Raw genomic sequence first — 18,610 nt, 5'->3', positions numbered from 1 at the left:
AGAATATAGTTTGATATGAGATGTGGAGCTCATAGCAGAGTAACTGGGTGAAATATAATGTTCTGTGATAAGCAGGAGATATTTAGATGATCTAGTGGTAATTTTTTTAAACCATGTAATCATGGGAACTTGACTGCTTATTAACTGTGGAGCAGTACTGTTAGTAGGGAGCGTGTAATACTTCTCAAGGCTAACTTTGTGGAAGATGCTTCATGGCTGACTGTACTAAAAGTAAGTATATCCTTTTCTTTAAGGGGAGACTGTACCAGTTGATGAACAATTTGACAAGGAGAAGGCCAACTTAGAAGCTTTTGCAGTGGACAAGGATATTACTGTTATTAATGATAAACCAGCTACCACAATTGGAGTAACAGGCAATTTCACTGATGCCGAGAGAAGAAAATGTGAGGAAGAAATTGCCAAACTATACAAACAACTGGATGACAAGGTATGTCATTGTTACTTAATGTAAGACCTCTTGGAAATTTATCTTGAACTATATTATGCAATATTTAATTTGCCAGTCTTCATTTGTTAGTACAGCTTGCTTAAGTATTTGCTGGGAGTGCCTACTCTAATTCTGAAGCTCTGATTAAGAGAAATAAAAATTTCCTTATCTGGTGCTGAGTTAGTATCCTTTCTCAGTTGCTCTCCCTTCTTTGCTGAAAATACTAAAAAAAGCCCTGAAAACTGAAATATCAGTACATAGGAAAAAAAAAGATAAAAATGAAAGTTAGGAAGGAAAAGTTAATAAGTGTCTTGAATGGTATTTCAACTTTCTGGGTATAGAACATTCCTAGCTGATTGTTTGGAATAATACTATAGCAGAGAAAGGAAAATAATGAGAAAGCGGGGAAAATGAGTAATTTGAAGACAGCAGGTTTTTTCCTTCCATGTTATGCATATTTTATTTGAACATAATTTTAAATTGAAGCAGTAGTACTAAATTTGGAGAGGGAAAAAAAAATCTTTTAACTAAATCTTAATTGTTTCTTGGAAGTTAGAACAACTTGGAGAAAATTTGTAAAAGCACAGGTATAAGAGTTTTTTATCTTTGAAGCATGGTGTTTTACACATACATTCCAGGTTAAGAGCTTAATGGATCAGCCAGTGAAGTCAAAAGGATTATTTTTTTACTTTTGTTGCTTTCAGCTGTGTACTTGTCTCAGAATATGGAAAAGTTAGATGCCTAATATCTGCTGTCTCTTAGATTATTTTTCCTGAGTGCTATTTGTAAGTTTATTGAACACAGTCTTACTTCAACTGCAGGATGAAGAAATTAATCAGCAGAGTCAACTAGTAGAAAAACTGAAAACACAAATGTTGGATCAGGAAGAGGTGAGTTTTCTCTTGCATCTTTATTTTTGTTTGTCTTTCCTTTAAAGAAATTGGAGACATTCTGAATAGGTCACGCATTATGACCAGGGAGTAGAATGACTGCTTACTACTGTACAATAGTTCTCTTTTATTCCTTATTTAAATGTTCTGCCTATTCATTCCCCCCACTTACACTGTGCTGATGGCTAAACTTAAACCAGTTTACTTGAACCTTAAGTATCCATGAAGATTGAAGCAGTTGAAATATAATATGCAAAGACATCAGCAGTTTTTTTCCTCATGCAAAGTTTCCAGTTCGTCAAAACTGAAGATACCTTGATTTACTGTAAGAAATCTGTTTTAAGGCTTACTTTTGGTCAGCTGCTGTACAGAGAGAAGGGGGAGGAGGGAAATGTAATGGCCCATAATGGAAAAGGAAGTTATCTATGTGTTACTTCAAACCATACTTGCTAGAATATTCAAATTATTTGTATGCATTTTGCCAGTGATGTAACTTAATTAAATGGAGAAAATACCTATTAATAATGAAATTGTTAACTTCATTTAGCCAAGATATTAGAAAAAATAATTCTTTATAGCACAAAGATTAAAATAATAATAATCTTTGTGTACATGGCAAGAAGGAAATGGGTCGAGGACTCGGGAAGTTGGAGCCACTGTTTAATCTTATTTAAATAAATAAATCTGCCTGTTTAGCAACTGTTCACTTTGTCTAGTTACTCTTCAGCAGCTAAAATGTTAAAATGCTGGAATTTTAGTCCTTAGCCTGTTGACAATTTCAGACTCATGAGTAGTGATTGGTGGCTTTTTTGTGAACTTGAAATATTCCATGTGCATTTCCAGTTGCTGTCCTTTATATGTCTTGATTTGTAATCATTTCCATTCTGAAGATACTTTAAAAGCTAAAGAACTATGGATATAGATGATAAATTAAATTTGTTCATTATATTCTCACTGTTCCTGTCCTTGGCATCCTTATTGGATGATGGTAGACAGCAAAAATGTAGATACAAACTATTGTAGTAGCTGAAAGCATTAATAAGATTCAACTTACACATGGAATTTTCTTGATGATTATTTGTTGTTGTAGCTTTAAATAAATCTCTATTAATGTTGCAGCTTCTAGCATCGACCAGACGGGACCAAGACAACCTGCAAGCAGAGTTGAATCGCCTTCAGGCTGAAAATGATGCCTCTAAAGAGGAGGTGAAAGAGGTGTTACAAGCCCTTGAAGAATTAGCTGTCAATTATGATCAGAAGTCTCAGGAAGTAGAAGATAAGGCAAAGGAATATGAACTTCTTAGTGATGAACTCAATCAAAAATCGGTATGAAATTGGGATAAGAAATTACTGACAGTCTTCAATGTAACTTTTCTTGCCTTGCCTGTATTTCTTGCTTGAAGTAATTTGAAGGTTTTTCACAAGGGAAAATGGGAGCCTAAGTCTAAAACTTCTTCAGTTTTAGCAAAGGATGATTTTCTAAAACCGGTAAGCTTCAGAAAAATGCACAGTGAATATTGACCTTGATACCTCTCATCTTTTTAGTCCCTATGGCACTTTAATACCTGAAGGCTATTCAGAAGAATCCTAGATATCAGACATTAACACATTCATTACATGCTGGTGATCTGATGCAGTTTTGTTTCTCTTTCTGGTGCAGTTGGGATAATCCTCACTTAAGAATCTGCTCCTTCTAATCTTGAAATTGCTGTGAGCATGGTACAGCTTTTCTTGAAAGGAATGTTTATTTACATGCTGTATTTATGGCATGTAAAATAACTTATCCTGATGCCTTCAAAAATAGGCAGTTTATTTTACTTTCTGAAAGGAGTAGTTCTGAATACTGAGGACATACTCCAAAAGATCACCCTGATTAAAATACAGGTGCATTGGTCCCACAGGATGAATACCGTACACCTCCTTACATACCTGCGTAGTTTCTGAATTGACTGACAGTTTTGGTAGCCAATTATTTGGCAGACATCAGTCAGTTTTAAACAGTTAATGCTCTACCTGCTATCCTAAAATTCTAAGTACTGGAAAGGATCAGCATGTTTGCTGGCATTGCAGACGGAATATGTGATGGTGCAAGTCTCATTCTTTGTTCTTGAAGATAGAAATTGAGTGGGTCTGGTTCTTCTAGTGAATATGAATTTCTAGTGAAATTCTAGTGAATTTTCAGTTAGTAAGATTTGACTAGATAGAACACTGGCATTAAAATTGATATTCACAAGATCATGAAACTTCTCCTTAAACTTTTAAGTATTCTGAGCTAAGTAATCACTGGAAGGCTGGCTGAAAATCAGATGATCTCTGGTCTTCCTATTATGAGCAGCATTTAAAATTTGGTGGGATAGGCTAGCTGTATGTGTGTATGATTCTTAAGTGTGTGGTTTACTTTTTTCCAGGGTTTTTTTGTTTGTTTGTGGTGTTGGTTTTAATTAGTTTGTAGATAGTTGAGTGATTCTGGATAGTATAACTAAAGTCCATTGAGTGCCATGCATAACTCAATCCACAAGAAAGCAACAACTGTTCTGACATATAGTAAAATTAAGATATTTCAGTGTTCTCAGTCTGTGTTGTGGTTTAACCCAGCAAGCAGCTAAACACCACACAGCTGTTGGCTCACTCCCTCCCCACAGTGGGATGGGGGAGAGAATTGGCAAAAAAAGAGTAAAATTAGTGGGTTGAGATAAAGAGAGTTTAATAGGACAGAAAAGGAAGGGAAAAGAATTAAAATACGCAAGTGATGCACAATGCAATTGCTCACCATTGACTGACTAATGCCTGGCCAGTTCCTCAGCAGTGGCCCCTGGCCAGCTTTCCCCCTAGTTTATATACTGAGCATAACGTCATATGGTCTGGGATATTCCTTTGGTCAGTTGGGTCAGCTGTCCCGGCTGTGTCCCCTCCCAACTCCTTGTGCACCCCCAGCCTCCTTGCCAGTGGGGTGGGGTGAGAAGCTGAAAAGTCCTTGACTCTGTGTAAACACTGCTTAGCAACAACTAAAACATAAGTGCGTTACCAATATTATTCTCATCCTAAATCCAAAACACAGCACTATATCAGCTGCTGGGAAGAAAATTAACTCTCTCCCAGCTGAAACCAGGACAGTCTGTCACAGCTAACCCATGCAGTGACCATCCTTTACAGCAGGAAAGTTTCAGCCAGCTGATGCCAAAACTTCTGGCATTTTTTTTAAAACTGGAGAACAAAGAGCAGACAATTTCTGAGCATGCAAGCTGCTGAGCTGCAGCCATTACAACCACAGCAGCTCAAACTAGCTGAAAAACTGCTCTGAAGTAAGTGTGGTGTTTATGAACTCTCAGAACTTGGGTGCTGTTTTCTGATTTGCAAGTAGGAAAGAGTTAAGAGCTCTGCAGGGAAAGCTGAAATTATTTTCTTTCACCAAAATATGTTGAAAGTGTTAGACTTGCTGTCCGTGTACCTTTTTCCTATAAATGCAATTCTCTGCAATATTTAACCATATATAACTTTGCTGTTTAACAATGTTGATGTGAATTTGTTGCAGAGTTGTAAGATTATATTTTGTGAGCTGAAGGCCTCAGTCCCCAGTACTTTACATTTCTTTCGGAAGAAACACTGTCACTCTAGGACTTCTAAATTTTTACTACATGGTGTATTCACATAGGTTGATACCAGTCTGATTTTAGACATAAAAATGGGACATTTCAGTAGGCAACCACATGTTGCTGTAATTAAATAGCATGAAACGAGTTCTAAAAATAAGAGTGTGTTTTGTTTATTATAGTGTAACTTCTTTTACTGTAGGTCACTCTAGCCAGTATAGATGCAGAGCTTCAGAAACTTAAAGAAATGACCAACCATCAGAAGAAACGAGCAACAGAAATGATGGCCTCCTTACTAAAAGATCTTGCAGAGATAGGAATTGCAGTTGGAAATAATGATGTCAAGGTAAGGATTAGTCAGGGCAATTTTTAATGCCATGAATTACACACATACATTGTGGATAGGTGGGGTCAGGTTTCTTAGTATGATAAAAATAACCACCATAGGAAGCCTCATGTATATTAATAATATGGGTATAAGCTTAGCCATTGCTTATACTGTGACTTAATCATGTCCCAAACAGAGTTTGATTATGCAAAGACAAGGAGAAGCAGGTATGATTTATTTTTTTTTTTTGGAAGTAGTGTTTTCTTTTGTACTGTTAAACTGCTATATGAAATGGTCATAATCAACAGCATCGTCCTGGCAATCTAATGCTGACCTACAGTAGCAATCAGGATGATACTTATATTAGAATGAGGAACTGAAATAAAAGATAAATCTGGAAGATCACTGTAGGACAAGAATGTAAGCAGTGTTAGAAATCTGTATTAGTATAAACTGTATTTCCCTCTTCAAGTGACTCATAACCTTTGTGCAAACATCTAAAAAAGCAATCAGAAAGCTAAAAAAAAAAGTTACATTTTGATGTTTAGATGGTCTGATTATCAGTTGAGGCGGGGGAATGTGTGCTGGGCACTAAGATGCTCCAGCTCATCTTTAATTCTGTTTCGTTATCTGAGCTTTCTAAATGTGTCATTCCACACTTCTCAGCAGCCTGAGGGAACTGGCATGATAGATGAAGAATTCACAGTTGCGAGACTGTACATTAGTAAAATGAAATCAGAAGTAAAAACAATGGTAAAACGTTGCAAACAGTTAGAAGGCACACAAGCTGAAAGCAATAAGAAAATGGAAGAAAATGAAAAGGAGTTGGCTGCCTGCCAGCTCCGTATCTCACAGGTAAATGTTTCTTTACAGTGTACTTCCTACATGTTCTTTTCAATTTATTAACCTACTGGGGGTTAAAAAAAGTTGCAATTTCTTTTTGATACCTAACAAAGTATATTGTGAGCAAACAGCCACAAGACCGTATCCTCAATACTCTCTTCAGTTTGGATGCTTCTGAGTGATTGTGAGAGGATGTCAAAATTTCTGCAATATGTCTGTAGCCTGATAATGCTTTTGTAGCACTTGTAGTAAATACTAGCGTCCATATGTTCTCCATCACAGGATCCTTTACAAATAGAAGTCTTACAGAATGAGTGGCCAGTGAGCACTCTGACTACTAATGGAGCAAGCTGGAAGTGGGAGAGAACATTATCACAGTAAAATGACAGATATCTATAAATAGCAGATTAAATTTACTTATAATGTGAGAAAGGCCATTTTAATGCGATTGTTAGAGAAGATCAGTAATGTGTCTTCTAAGACTTCTGAAAATTGTGATCTACATATGCAATTTAATTTTTCTATATTTTGTTTTACATACAGGTGGTCATCTTATTTTAAATCAGGAGATGCATATTTCTGTGCAGTCTTCTAAATACAGCAGGCCTCTCTTACCTCTGATAGTATTTAACATTCAAAACATCTCTTCTCCCAGCCAAAAATGTATTTCATTCCAATCCAGAATAAAGACATTGTCTTAGAGGCTACGTTACAGATCTACTTGAGTAGTCATATTCTTCTTAGAGTTTAGCTGGCACCATTTTTGTTTTGAGATCAGGTTACTTATTTAAAAATAAGTATAAACTGTTTATGCAGATGTAATTCTGTGATACCTAGTTCCAAAGTAAATTAATCTTTCCATTCTACAAGCATGAAGCCAAGATCAAGTCATTGACTGAATACCTTCAGAATGTGGAACAGAAAAAGAGACAACTGGAAGAGTCTGTGGATTCCCTTAATGAAGAATTAGTTCAACTCCGAGCACAGGGTAGGAATTGCTTCCCTACTGCCACCCACCACCATCACCATTTTAAGTATATAGTGATAAATATGGAATTGTTCTGTTTAGATTGAAGGGCAGAGCTATAGAATGGCTTTTTGCTACTGAACATGTAGAATTAATCAACAGCAAAGCATGCTTGCTATTTGAAAGAACTGCTATGGACAGGATTAAAGATGTTACTGATTTAATTGATCTTTGTGGTGTGAGGGGATTTTTTTTCCAAACTTTAAGGTGTTGGGAAGGGAAGGGGGAATTAACTCCATCTTCCCTGTGATCACCTAGTTACCTGGCTGAAATGTGTTTTCCCTCCTCTATCCCTATTAGAAAAAGTCCATGAGATGGAGAAAGAGCACTTAAATAAGGTTCAAACTGCAAATGAAGTCAAGGTAAGTTAATTTCATTGTTTTGGTTTGTTTTTTTAAAAAAAAAAACCAAAGTGAAATATGGTAACTTCTTAAAGCATATAAGACATACTGTTTTTTCTAATAGCAAGCTGTGGAACAGCAAATTCAGAGCCATCGTGAGACGCATCAGAAACAAATCAGTAGCCTAAGAGATGAAGTTGATGCAAAGGAGAAACTTATTACTGAACTTCAAGAGTAAGTAATTGTCATTATTTTAGTAGTGCCAAATGTCTCTGGACTGTGTGAGTATGGAAGCACAGTATGGTGGTAAGGAAGTGGCAAAGGCTTCCTCCAGCAATGTCTTTCTAACTTGTGTTGCTTTACTGAATGTCCTGTCTGACAGGTTCAGTTGATATAATGTTTACTTTCTGTGTTCAGCCAAAACCAGAAGATGATGCTTGAACAGGAACGTCTTAGAGTTGAGCATGAGAAGTTGAAAGCGACTGATCAGGAAAAAAGTAGAAAACTGCATGAACTTACGTAAGTGATAATGGTGCATAAAACAAATGTGTGTGGGAACACTTACATTCTAAAAACTAGTGACCTAATATGATGAAGTGGCTCTCACTGTATGATATGCCTATTAAAGAGAGAAGCTCTGGAGCCTTCTTGAATTCAACTTTTTTAAAACCTTTGCACTGCCTTAATATTTAAAATTGGAAGTAAAATGATGAAAGGTAGGAAGGACACAACTTTTTCTTTGTTAATATGCTATGGGTTGAAGTAATGAACTTTTCAATTTGCAGCTAAGTATTGCATGCTCTAAGACTGGAAGAAACTTGTAAACAGTTCCTTTTTTTTTTTTTGTTCTTGTGCGATTTAACTAGTTAGGTGGTTCTAACTGGCTTGTTCTTGAGATTAAACAGCTACATACTTGGAGTGATTAAATACAGTGTATTAGTGAATTAGAGACTGAAAAGTTATTGCAAAAATTAGAATTGAATTCTACTTGCAGGTAAGTATACAATGGTCAAGATGAAAAACAGTTCTCAACTTCTAGAAATCTGACCATAATCTCCTGGAAGTGTTTCTAGAGTATCAGTAGTGACCCCTTTCTGGTGTATATGAATTTATCTTTACAGAAGTTAAAAATACATTATACTTAAAACTTTTTCAAAAGTGCATACTTTTTGGCCATGTTTAAAAGCACACAGTGACTTTCAGGTTTTTATCATAGAATTTTAAATAATCAGAGGGAACTAACTGGTCTGTACTGGTAACCAATAAGTAATGCTTACTTTTTTCTTTTATCTTTTTTTTTTCTTTTAGCCTTACTGTGAAATACAATGTTGGTTTAACTGACTAAAATTTTAACAGTACTCTGGTCTTGTGAATGCATCTTACTCTGATTTATTTATATGCCACAATGATTACAAAAGTTACATTAGTTACAGTAGGTTTTCTTGTCTTGTAAGATTTGATATGCATACTACAATATTGCTTCTTATTTCAGTTTGCCAGCTAAACTATATATAATATTGCTCCCTTAAAGGTGCTTGCTATATTAGAAACTTTCCTCTTCAAAGACTTGCAAAGAAACATTAAAAATTAGTTTGGTATTCTGTGTCCTCCCCCAGCCTTTGAATCTATTTCTTTTCTATTTTATGTCATAAATGTGCATGGTGAATGACAGGCCAGAAACAATGCAGATTATTCACATTTTATTCTTTCTTTTTTTTGACTTAGAGTTGTGTAAGATGCCTGGAACTACTTTTCCAGTGAGGTCTGTGAAATGGATAGGATGCTGAGATATTCTTTAGAATATTTTATTACCTCAAATGTTTAATCATTTAACTGTGAGCTAGTAGTGGAACTGGCCAAGTGAGGAGAAATTTCAAGAGGAAAAGAAGCTTTTTTGCTACTTAATAGGAACACTTCATTTTCATGTAGTCCCTGGCCTTCCTATTCCAATCTTGAGTCGTGAAAAGAAAAGTCCTCATTCCTTTCCTGTATCCTGTCATCTTAGTAATTGTGCTGCCTTGTAATTGAGAGAGAATGTTAACAGTGCTGTAAAAGTGCTCACATTAAATAGGAAGACAGAAGCTCTGTAAAGTGATAATCATTAGATTATATACCTGTAAACTGAGATTGTTGTTTATGATGCTAGCTTTGGCAAATGTGTTGGGGGTGAGGTGGTAGAACAAAACAAAGAGAAAAAAAAATCCTTAATCTGTCATGTGATATTTATCTCAGCTGGTCAGAGCTAAGAACATTTGTAGGATAAGATCTCCCAAAGTATTCATCCTGAACCTGACTCAGAGCCCTTCTTTACATATTCTAGAAACTTAACATTATGCATCTGAATGTACTTGTTTGTATTCCTTCAATATTAAAAGTACTACTTTTTTTCTTTCTGCAAATCCCCCACTTCCACACCCCCTTCCCAAATGGATTTCTGAGTGGTGTCATCTGTCGGTTGCATCCTTAATTGAGGACTTCAACTGAAAGACATTTTTCATTTGTACCATATAGTGTTTATCAATCTAGTCTTCTAAAACATTAAAATTTCCAATTTTGCTCAGATGTTTCAGGACAAATTTATTGTCTTTTAGGGTTATGCAGGACAGACGGGAACAAGCAAGGCAAGATTTAAAGGGTTTGGAAGAGACTGTGGTAAGATAGAATATATTCCAAAGCAAATGCCAATACTTGCGTGTTTGGGGAGTTTTTTTCTTTCAGAGTTGTGTGTTGGCTTTTGGGTTTTTTGAGGGGGTTATTTTGGTTTGTTGGTGGGGGTTTGTTTGTTTAATTTCTTGTCCTTAACTGTAGGCAAAAGAACTTCAGACTCTTCACAATCTTCGGAAGCTGTTTGTTCAAGATCTGGCTACTAGAGTGAAAAAGGTAACGTGGTGCTGTAGTGAAACTTGGTGTTTCTGAGAATGCTACATAAATTTTAGTTTAGAACTAAATGAGGAATTGGTCTTTATGTGGTGTAATTTTTCTGGCTTGATCTTAATATGCAAGTTCAGATTTGTACTCAGCCTCATCTCTCCCTCCCCATGCCTTTGTTACTGCAGAGTGCCGAGATTGACTCAGATGATACAGGAGGCAGTGCTGCACAAAAACAGAAGATTTCCTTCCTTGAGAATAATCTTGAACAGCTTACAAAAGTTCACAAGCAGGTACAATGAGGCTTAATTTCAAGTTTTAATTAAAAACAAACTACTTAAGGTGCATTATTATAGGAGTGACTGCATGCATATTGGTCATAAAGTAACTGCTTCATAATTAAATACTTCTACACCTTGAGTGTGTCTCTTGATATAAAACAATAGACTAAAGTTTTCCTGTAATGTAAATTAATAGCTATTTTAAGTACATATGAGTATGTAGCAAAATAGCTGCATTTAAACTGAAGAAGATCCAAGTTAGTGTTCAGAGTTAGTGTATCAGTCTAGGGGATTCTTGCCTGTCTCTGACTGAAGAAGAATGTAGACTTTAAGTGCCTATGTTGGGTGGTACGTTCTTCCACAGTAACTGATTTTCAAATTACCATCTTACTGATGAACTATTAGATTTACTAAAAGCTTAAGCAAAGATAATATAGTAGCCCTACTGCTTTGCCTGTTTAGGGGCAGGAGGGTTTTTGGTTGGCTCTCCCTATAAAAAGAGATACCAAGAAAATAATAAATTCTGGTTTTGTAGCTGGTACGTGATAATGCAGATCTTCGCTGTGAGCTTCCTAAACTCGAGAAGCGACTTAGAGCTACAGCTGAAAGAGTTAAAGCTTTGGAGTCTGCACTGAAGGAAGCCAAAGAGAATGCTTCTCGTGATCGCAAACGGTATCAGCAAGAAGTAGATCGTATAAAGGAAGCTGTAAGATCCAAGAATATGGCCAGAAGAGGACATTCTGCACAAATTGGTCAGTAAAGAATCCCTTGCCCCCTAAAGCTTCATCTGTCTCCTGATTTTATTTTTTTTTTTGATCTTTGTGCAAGTATGCATCTTTCAACCTTGTTTGGTACTGCATGTGTGAACATGATGCATTTTCTACCATGAGTTATATTTTGGTTAATACACTGTAAGTGTGGGTGGGTGGTGATGTATGATTGTTTGGGTTTTTTTTATTTATTTGAAATGGGCCTCTTCCTGGTAGCTGGATTTTTGTACATGCTGGGAAAGGCTTACCGACCTAGAATTCTAGCCTGAATGTGTGTTCCATTTCCTAGAACAAAACAATACAGTGAATGTGAGTCTTAAGTCTGTAACATCATTCCAATTCCATTCCAATTTCTAAGGCTAAGTAGGTATTCCAAAGCAAGGAGAGAGATTAAGCCATCACCTTAAGCAACAACAAATCGTCTTGCTGTCTTTTGGTCTTGTCAGGGAGAGGGGTAGACAGAGATGCACAACTAACATCCGAAGATCCCACATTACCTTTTTGGTTCTTTGTTCCAAAACATATAGCACTCTGTAGCCCTAGCTGGGGCAAAAGAATGGAAAAAACAAATCTGTAGTAACCAGTAGTCTTTCTTATTATGTAGTGGGAAGGCAGTCGTATTCCCTTGGTCCTACCCCTGCCATTATGCTGTCAAGTGCTGAGGGCCAAGAGGGCGTGTGACCTGTGGAGGACTTAACTGTGCCTATTACATTATTGTTGTAGAACTAACTATGTTCCAGCCGTTTTTTTTGTCCTGTGTCAGGACTTCAGTAATCAATACGCTTATCTTAAATGATAATTCAACTGAAATGAACATTGCAGTTAAACTTTGCTCATATTCTGTAGGTCTGCAAAGAGCTGTTGCAGAATAAAATTATAATTTTTTTTTCTTGGTCACTTCAAGTGGCAGCTTGAAGGCAGGTGCTTTCCTGTCTTACATTTATCTCAAGTGGTCTCCAAGATGACAAAAAAATTCTCTAGTGAGCTTGCCACAGCTATAAAGCCTCTTGTACTTAAATGTGTAGATGAACTAGTCATGTCTTGCTGGAGATCAGCTTCCTTTAAGGCAGAAATTGAGAAGTGTTTCTCTGATGCATTTGCTACCTGTAGGTACTTTTTATCCACTCTTACCTGCCGAAACTTTAAATGCTTCTGTTTAATGTTACAGAACTTTGTAAAGTCATAGTTGTGCATGTCCTGTTAAGAGCTAGTACAAAACTGATTGAAAATATAGTTTGTTTATCGAAGCATGTGCAGCTTGTGAATGACCTGTCAAAACTACTGTTTTTTAATTCAGTAATAGAGCAAGTTTTATTTCTACATGGTGGTAAGAAGTTGATGAAGCAGTGTTATCTGTGGAGTAATCAGTATGCAGAATCACTTGCAGAGCAGAGTAACTGGTGGCTTATCAATCAAGTAGATGTGGGAAATACAGCAGGGTGTAATTATTCCTCACAGGACAGAACCCTCATGAAACTTTGCCTAGCGATGTGTCTTATTTGAGTTCTTATTGCTGAGAAATAGGACGCTCACAGGGAAATGCATTAGGTGGGGCAGATAATACATGTGAAGTTAATCATTATCAAAATCTTTGCTAGCTTTAATTCTAATAGAGACAATAAAAGCAAAACCTTGTCTGTTTTTCAGGGCTTGTTATAGTTGGCACTAATCTGTTAGGTTCTCAGAATACCATCTCTTAAACTTGTTTTCTTATTCAAAGTGCATTGAGTTTTGATTATTACATTTGGGATACTTTAAAATAAAGCATTAGTAAATTTGAATAATAAAAGGAAAAACTGTGATGTATATATTTGTAAGTCATGTTTCTTTTCATGCAGCTAAGCCTATCCGTCCTGGCCAACATCCAGCAGCTTCTCCCACTCATCCAAGTGCAATTCGTGGTGGAGGTGCGTTCACTCAAAACAGCCAGCCAGTTGCGCTGCGTGGAGGTGGAGGACGGCAAGACAAAGTGTAAGTTTGTCTTGCAGGATTTTTTTTAAATGTGTGATTAAACCACTTTGTATTACAGTTCATTCTGTGGCATAAAATCACTTGAATAATCAGTTAACTTCTTTTTTTACAGAATTGTATAGTTAGAGGAGCAGTATGCATATACATCTGACTAATGCTGCTGCTGCTTTTGTTATAAAACTGGCATTTGTTGTAAAATGGTAGTTCTGGAGTTGTTCTGCTGGAGTAGAACAAAACATGAAAACAGTCAGTTGGAGATAGTTACCAGACACAGCCAATAGCTACTGTTTGGGAAAGGAGTGGACAGTTTAAATTCTTTTGGCTTGCTGGTATCTCTTTAAATATGGTTTTCTTCAGAAAACATTCAGCAATGAAATAAAAAATGACCCTATTCTCATATGTTGTTTATTTGCTGTTGTTACTACATTTTCACACTGCTTCATGTGTCAGTAATTTGGAAGTATTTAACAGAAAAATTCATGTCTTCATCTGGTAAATTTAAAATGTTAGCCTAGCTAAAATACAGTAATTGAAATTAATACATGCACTTATTTGAAAATGTCTCTAATCTCCTAAGTAATTACCTGTAGTCCGGTACTTAATATGCTTCGGTTGCTCACAGAATCATGTCTCTTTTTAATCAATGTCTTCATTATAGTTGGTCTGTTGGTCACTTAACAGTAATGCTTTGCTGCGTTCTCTGTCATCATCTTGACTTTTGACACTTGTATAAATGTCTTCTAGGCATTCCCTTAGTTAAAGTTATCTGTATCTTCAGTTTGAAAATACTCCTAAAATGATTGTGTGGTGTTTGAATCTTGGGTGCTTCTCTTCCAAAGGGGAGAAGCAGTTTATGTTAATCTTGTTTCCATTTGTTTCTTTTTATTAGCTGACTGACTTTTCAAAGCTTTCTCTCCAATTTAGAGAAAATCAGGCTGTGGTACTAGTTAATGTACCTGGTTCTGTTCAGTAGTGTCTCTTAGTAAATAAGAGGTTGAAGTGATAGTACTTTAACCTTGAATAACATTTACCTTGAATGAATAAGGAGCTGGCAATTCATAGATTCTTGATTACGTTGATGTGGTGAAATTAAACTTCTGATAGCTACTTTGACTACAATGGCAATCTAGCTCAGGTGTCCACTGTAGACACATTTCAAGGTATGATTGACCCAGTTTATTTTAGGTGCCTACTTTAGCATGAGTTTGCATGTGCTCTGATGTTGCCTAGAATTCTAACTGAAGAGACCCTATTTAGTCTCATACTTCTTTAAAAGTACTTAGAATAGTTGATATAATCAGCAGTAAATAACTAAATTTTGAGCTTGCGTCTTGCTTTGGAGAAGAGCTTTCATTGTTGGTCCTGGGGAATTTAAATAGGAGGCTTCGCACTTTGACTTTTGGACTGTGTGTAGATAAATCATGAAGGAGTGGAAAATTGCTAAGTATTGGCTAGAACACCTTTTGAACAAATGAGAACTTCTACGAAATATGCTTGCAGAATCCCTTAAGCAGTTGTAAAGCTTTCATATAATTCTTCTAATGTGAGCATGTTACCTATTACTGTAGAACTGAGCAGAGTTTAGCACTTAAAGGCAGGAGACTGGTCATAATTTATTCCAACTTTCCTATCTTGTTTCTGGAAGAACCTCTCCCTTATGGAAGTAAAGGAACAAAACTTTTTTGAACTTTATTTTACTATTAAATATGAATTTGTTCTAGGCTTGTGAATACTCAGGTAGCCAGTATCATTCTTCTCTGTACTAGTGTCTGTCATACTATTTTTGAGGATTAATACATATACTAAGCATCTCAACTTCTTGTTAGAGAACTTCTGGTACAGTAGGAACATGATGTACTGTTGTACGTTTGGAGACCACTTTAACAAATTACTCTGGAAACATTAAAGAAATACAGAGATGGTAAATTGTCATTTCCCTATGCAAATCCTAATTTATGCCAAATGATCTCTTCATTCCCATTTCATCTTCCCAGAATAGCAAAGTCAAAACTTTGCAGCAGCTGGTAGGTAGTATCCAGACAGTTCTCACTGGCCTGGAAAAGTAGCAACGGTCATGGGAAATGGAACTGGGTTATAATTGGCTTGTATTTGTAATGTTTACTCTGTTAAGGCAATCAGGATTGGATACCCAGTCAGTTTATTGTGCTGTAAATTTGTTGGTAACAGGGAGCATTGCTTAAATGCTTTGTGTTGTGTAATTTGTTATTCTAAAGTAGATGTTCTATTAGCACTTATCTGAGTGGTCTAAGAATTGGGCTCTTAAAGGCTATGTAAATAGTGAATATGGTCTACTGTAAATATAAATAACTTGGCTTTTTTGGCTTATGAGGTACAACTATGTAACTCTGTTATTTTTCTCATTTACAGTTGCTGAAAAGTAAATGCAACATGAGGAGGATTGGATATCATGTAGAGGGAGTCATTCCATGACAATAATCTTTCCCTTTGGGGACTGTAGGATTATTTTTTGAAAATGTATAAATTATACCTGGCCTGTACAGCTCTTCCCCCTTCTACAAATTCTGCTAACTGATTCCCAAAAAAAAAAAAAAAACTAGAGTGCAATTTTGGCGTCTTGAAAAACGACATGTTACTTAAAGTGTAGCTCTGCTCATTACACAGTTTGTCTTTCATGTCTTAAATTTAGTCTGCACTGTGCCAAGCTGAATGTACGTTGAGAAAATCTTAGTTCAAACTTTCTAGCTTAATTTGTGTACATCTTATTGTCTTAGGGAATGTGCAACAGTGTTTGTTTAAGTATACTTTCATTTTTATTACTTCACATAACACTACATGTCCCACTGAATTAGAACGGCACTCTAGATTACAGTTTTCTTTTGGAATGCTACATAGGGCATTGGAACTAAATTTATTTGTACAGTGTAAGAATACTGAAGTGTGCTTACGACAACTGCCATAAGGCACTGCGATAGCTACACCACAGAACTAAAGAGTTCAATATGAACAAGGCTGTTTAACTGTTATCTGATTAAATGCCCGTTTATCGGGTAATTTAGAATTAAATATTGTACAGTAATAAGAGTAAACATAAGTTTACAAAAAAGACTTTGGCAATGGATTATCCCATCTGTCCTGTTCCTGATTCTACACACAGTACAGTCTGGTGGAGTGAAAACATTCTGCTTCATTCTGATGAGCCTGTCTATCCATTTGTCTGTATCTGTGACAGTTCACTTTTGCTATTTTATAATAGTGAAATGAGCACAATCTAAAACTTAACTTGATATTCCACTACATATACAGTACTGGAATTTTTTGGCTAAAATTTTAACTTTCAATTAAAATTTTTTTTCAGCAACTGGCCAATGAATTCAGATACACTAATAAAGGATGCAACTTTTTAAAACTGATGTATTGGGAAATCCTAGAGACAAGTGTTTAAAAAAATAATAAAATAAAGTGCTACCCTGAATTGTATTTGTAATCCGTTTGTAAGTAGGTATATGAAATGTCCAAAGTAGTAGTTGTTGAATATTTTTCTTCTCTTTGCAATAAAGTCCTGTAAAGTGGCTAACAAAATGAAACATGGGGTTTTCTGTTTTGTTTTGTTTTTTGAGCTCTAATACTTCCACTGAGCTGACTGTGTTTTAAAATTTTATAGTATAATTTGCCTAACTTATTCATAGGGTTTAGCCACTATAATTTTTAGAACAGCTGCCTTCTGGATAGAAATTGGTTACCAGGTCTTTGAGAAAGAAGGAACTTAATATTACTGAAAGAATTCAGTGAGCTTTCCAGACCCAGCTGGTACCACTTTGTGTGCTGGCTTGAATTTTTTGCTGGGTATTCATCAGTTATTGTGGAAACAGTAGAGACTCTATGACTGTTCAGACAGCAAATCACTTTCAACTTTTATATTATAAATAGATAAAATATTTATATTATGATGGAGTGTAGTCAGATTTTAGACCTTGAACCACTTTTTTCTATAACTACAGTAGTCTGAATTTTTAATAGTTTGATTTTTAAAGGTTGAGTGTGTTGGTCGGAAATCTCACTATTTTGGAGTTTTCAGCTTTTGAGACCGTTTTGTTCATTAAGGCTGCCAAACACTCCAAACTTGCAGTTGTTTTAGAGCATGATTAAAGACAGCATACTGAGGAAAAATAAATGAATGGCAAACTAGTTTGAATAAAATTTCTCATAATGGAAACAGCACTGTCTGTTATCTTTCTCAGTGTTAACTACAGGTTTTCAGACCTTCATTTGTTAGTATGCAATCATAAAAACAAAAAGAAACCACTTTCTTTAAAATACATTCAAATGAAGCAGGATTTTTTTTCTCATGCCTGTGAATGGGGGTTTCATTCCTGTAGGTAATTATCATGGGGTTTGGTGCTGAAAATTGCTGTGTTTAAAAAAAAAAAAAAAGTAACTAGCCTGTAGCTCAGTGTACATCACCTTTTTATATTTAAACTTTTTTTTTATTTTAAACCTTTTATGAAGTTTACCAAGAACTGCCTCTTAAAATGTAAAAAAAAAAAGAAAAAAAAAAAACCAAAACCAAACAACTTTTTTTGTTTTCTGGTTTGGCTGTCAGAGGTCAGCTGGACAGGACAATTACTGTTTTTTGTAAATTAAAATATTCAGTCTATACAGGGAATGTTCAACACTGCTGTTTCAACTTGCAGTCTTTGAATGGTTCTTATTTTTATGTTCCTCTAGATCATATTTTCTAAAAAGATGGTTTAGGATAGGAACTTGGTGAAATAATATTTATTTCTGGTGAACAACTAAATTATTTACATAACTTAAATGCTGACTCACTACTGTGTGTATCTCTAAATTTGACATGAGGACAAGTCTACCTGTGGAATATGATTTAACTTCAGTACACTTAAGATGCATTAAAACAATTGGTTTGGGGAAGACGCCATATAGTTTTAACTTACCTGCATGCTGTAAATGTATTTGTGTTTAAATAAAGAGAAGAAAAATCTTTGAACTTTGTGGATTTATTCAGTCTCTTCACCTGTTTGTTACATTGTGTCCAGATAATACTTTTCACTTGATAGGTTTCATGACCAGTTATCTTTATGTAAATAGTGATCACTTGATGTCTTGTAACTTCTTGTTCTAGTGTTTGTTAATACAAGTAAGCTTTCCCACAAATATGAATATTTAAGTCTTAGTCTTCAAAAGACTGTCAATGATAGGGGGGCGGGGGGGGGGGACCCAAAACAACAAAAAAGCCCCAAACCAAACAAAAGA

General features: G+C 35.7%; 1 protein-coding gene across 3 annotated transcripts in view; it reads left to right on the top strand.

Annotated features, from left to right (window-relative positions):
* Positions 1-18,344, top strand: part of KIF5B (kinesin family member 5B) — a 38,436-nt gene extending 20,092 nt beyond the window's left edge. For 2 of the 3 annotated variants that reach the window (XM_049798685.1, XM_049798687.1), the window contains 15 exons: positions 255-448; positions 1,270-1,338; positions 2,458-2,664; positions 5,131-5,274; positions 5,923-6,111; positions 6,970-7,087; positions 7,427-7,488; positions 7,592-7,701; positions 7,885-7,986; positions 10,059-10,119; positions 10,276-10,347; positions 10,524-10,628; positions 11,152-11,368; positions 13,225-13,357; positions 15,746-18,344. In XM_049798685.1, coding sequence (XP_049654642.1) covers positions 255-448; positions 1,270-1,338; positions 2,458-2,664; positions 5,131-5,274; positions 5,923-6,111; positions 6,970-7,087; positions 7,427-7,488; positions 7,592-7,701; positions 7,885-7,986; positions 10,059-10,119; positions 10,276-10,347; positions 10,524-10,628; positions 11,152-11,368; positions 13,225-13,357; positions 15,746-15,752 — 1,790 coding nt within the window. In that variant the 3' untranslated portion in view covers positions 15,753-18,344. The remainder of the gene's footprint in view (positions 1-254; positions 449-1,269; positions 1,339-2,457; positions 2,665-5,130; positions 5,275-5,922; positions 6,112-6,969; positions 7,088-7,426; positions 7,489-7,591; positions 7,702-7,884; positions 7,987-10,058; positions 10,120-10,275; positions 10,348-10,523; positions 10,629-11,151; positions 11,369-13,224; positions 13,358-15,745) is intronic. The other variant, XM_049798686.1, reaches the window with a different exon arrangement.
* Positions 18,345-18,610: the final 266 nt, after the last annotated feature.

Source organism: Accipiter gentilis, chromosome 4 (assembly GCF_929443795.1).
Source record: "Accipiter gentilis chromosome 4, bAccGen1.1, whole genome shotgun sequence".
Classification (NCBI taxonomy): domain Eukaryota; kingdom Metazoa; phylum Chordata; class Aves; order Accipitriformes; family Accipitridae; genus Astur; species Astur gentilis.
The sequence above is the reverse complement of the archived record's forward strand: the minus strand, read 5'-3'. Positions and strand labels throughout refer to the sequence as shown.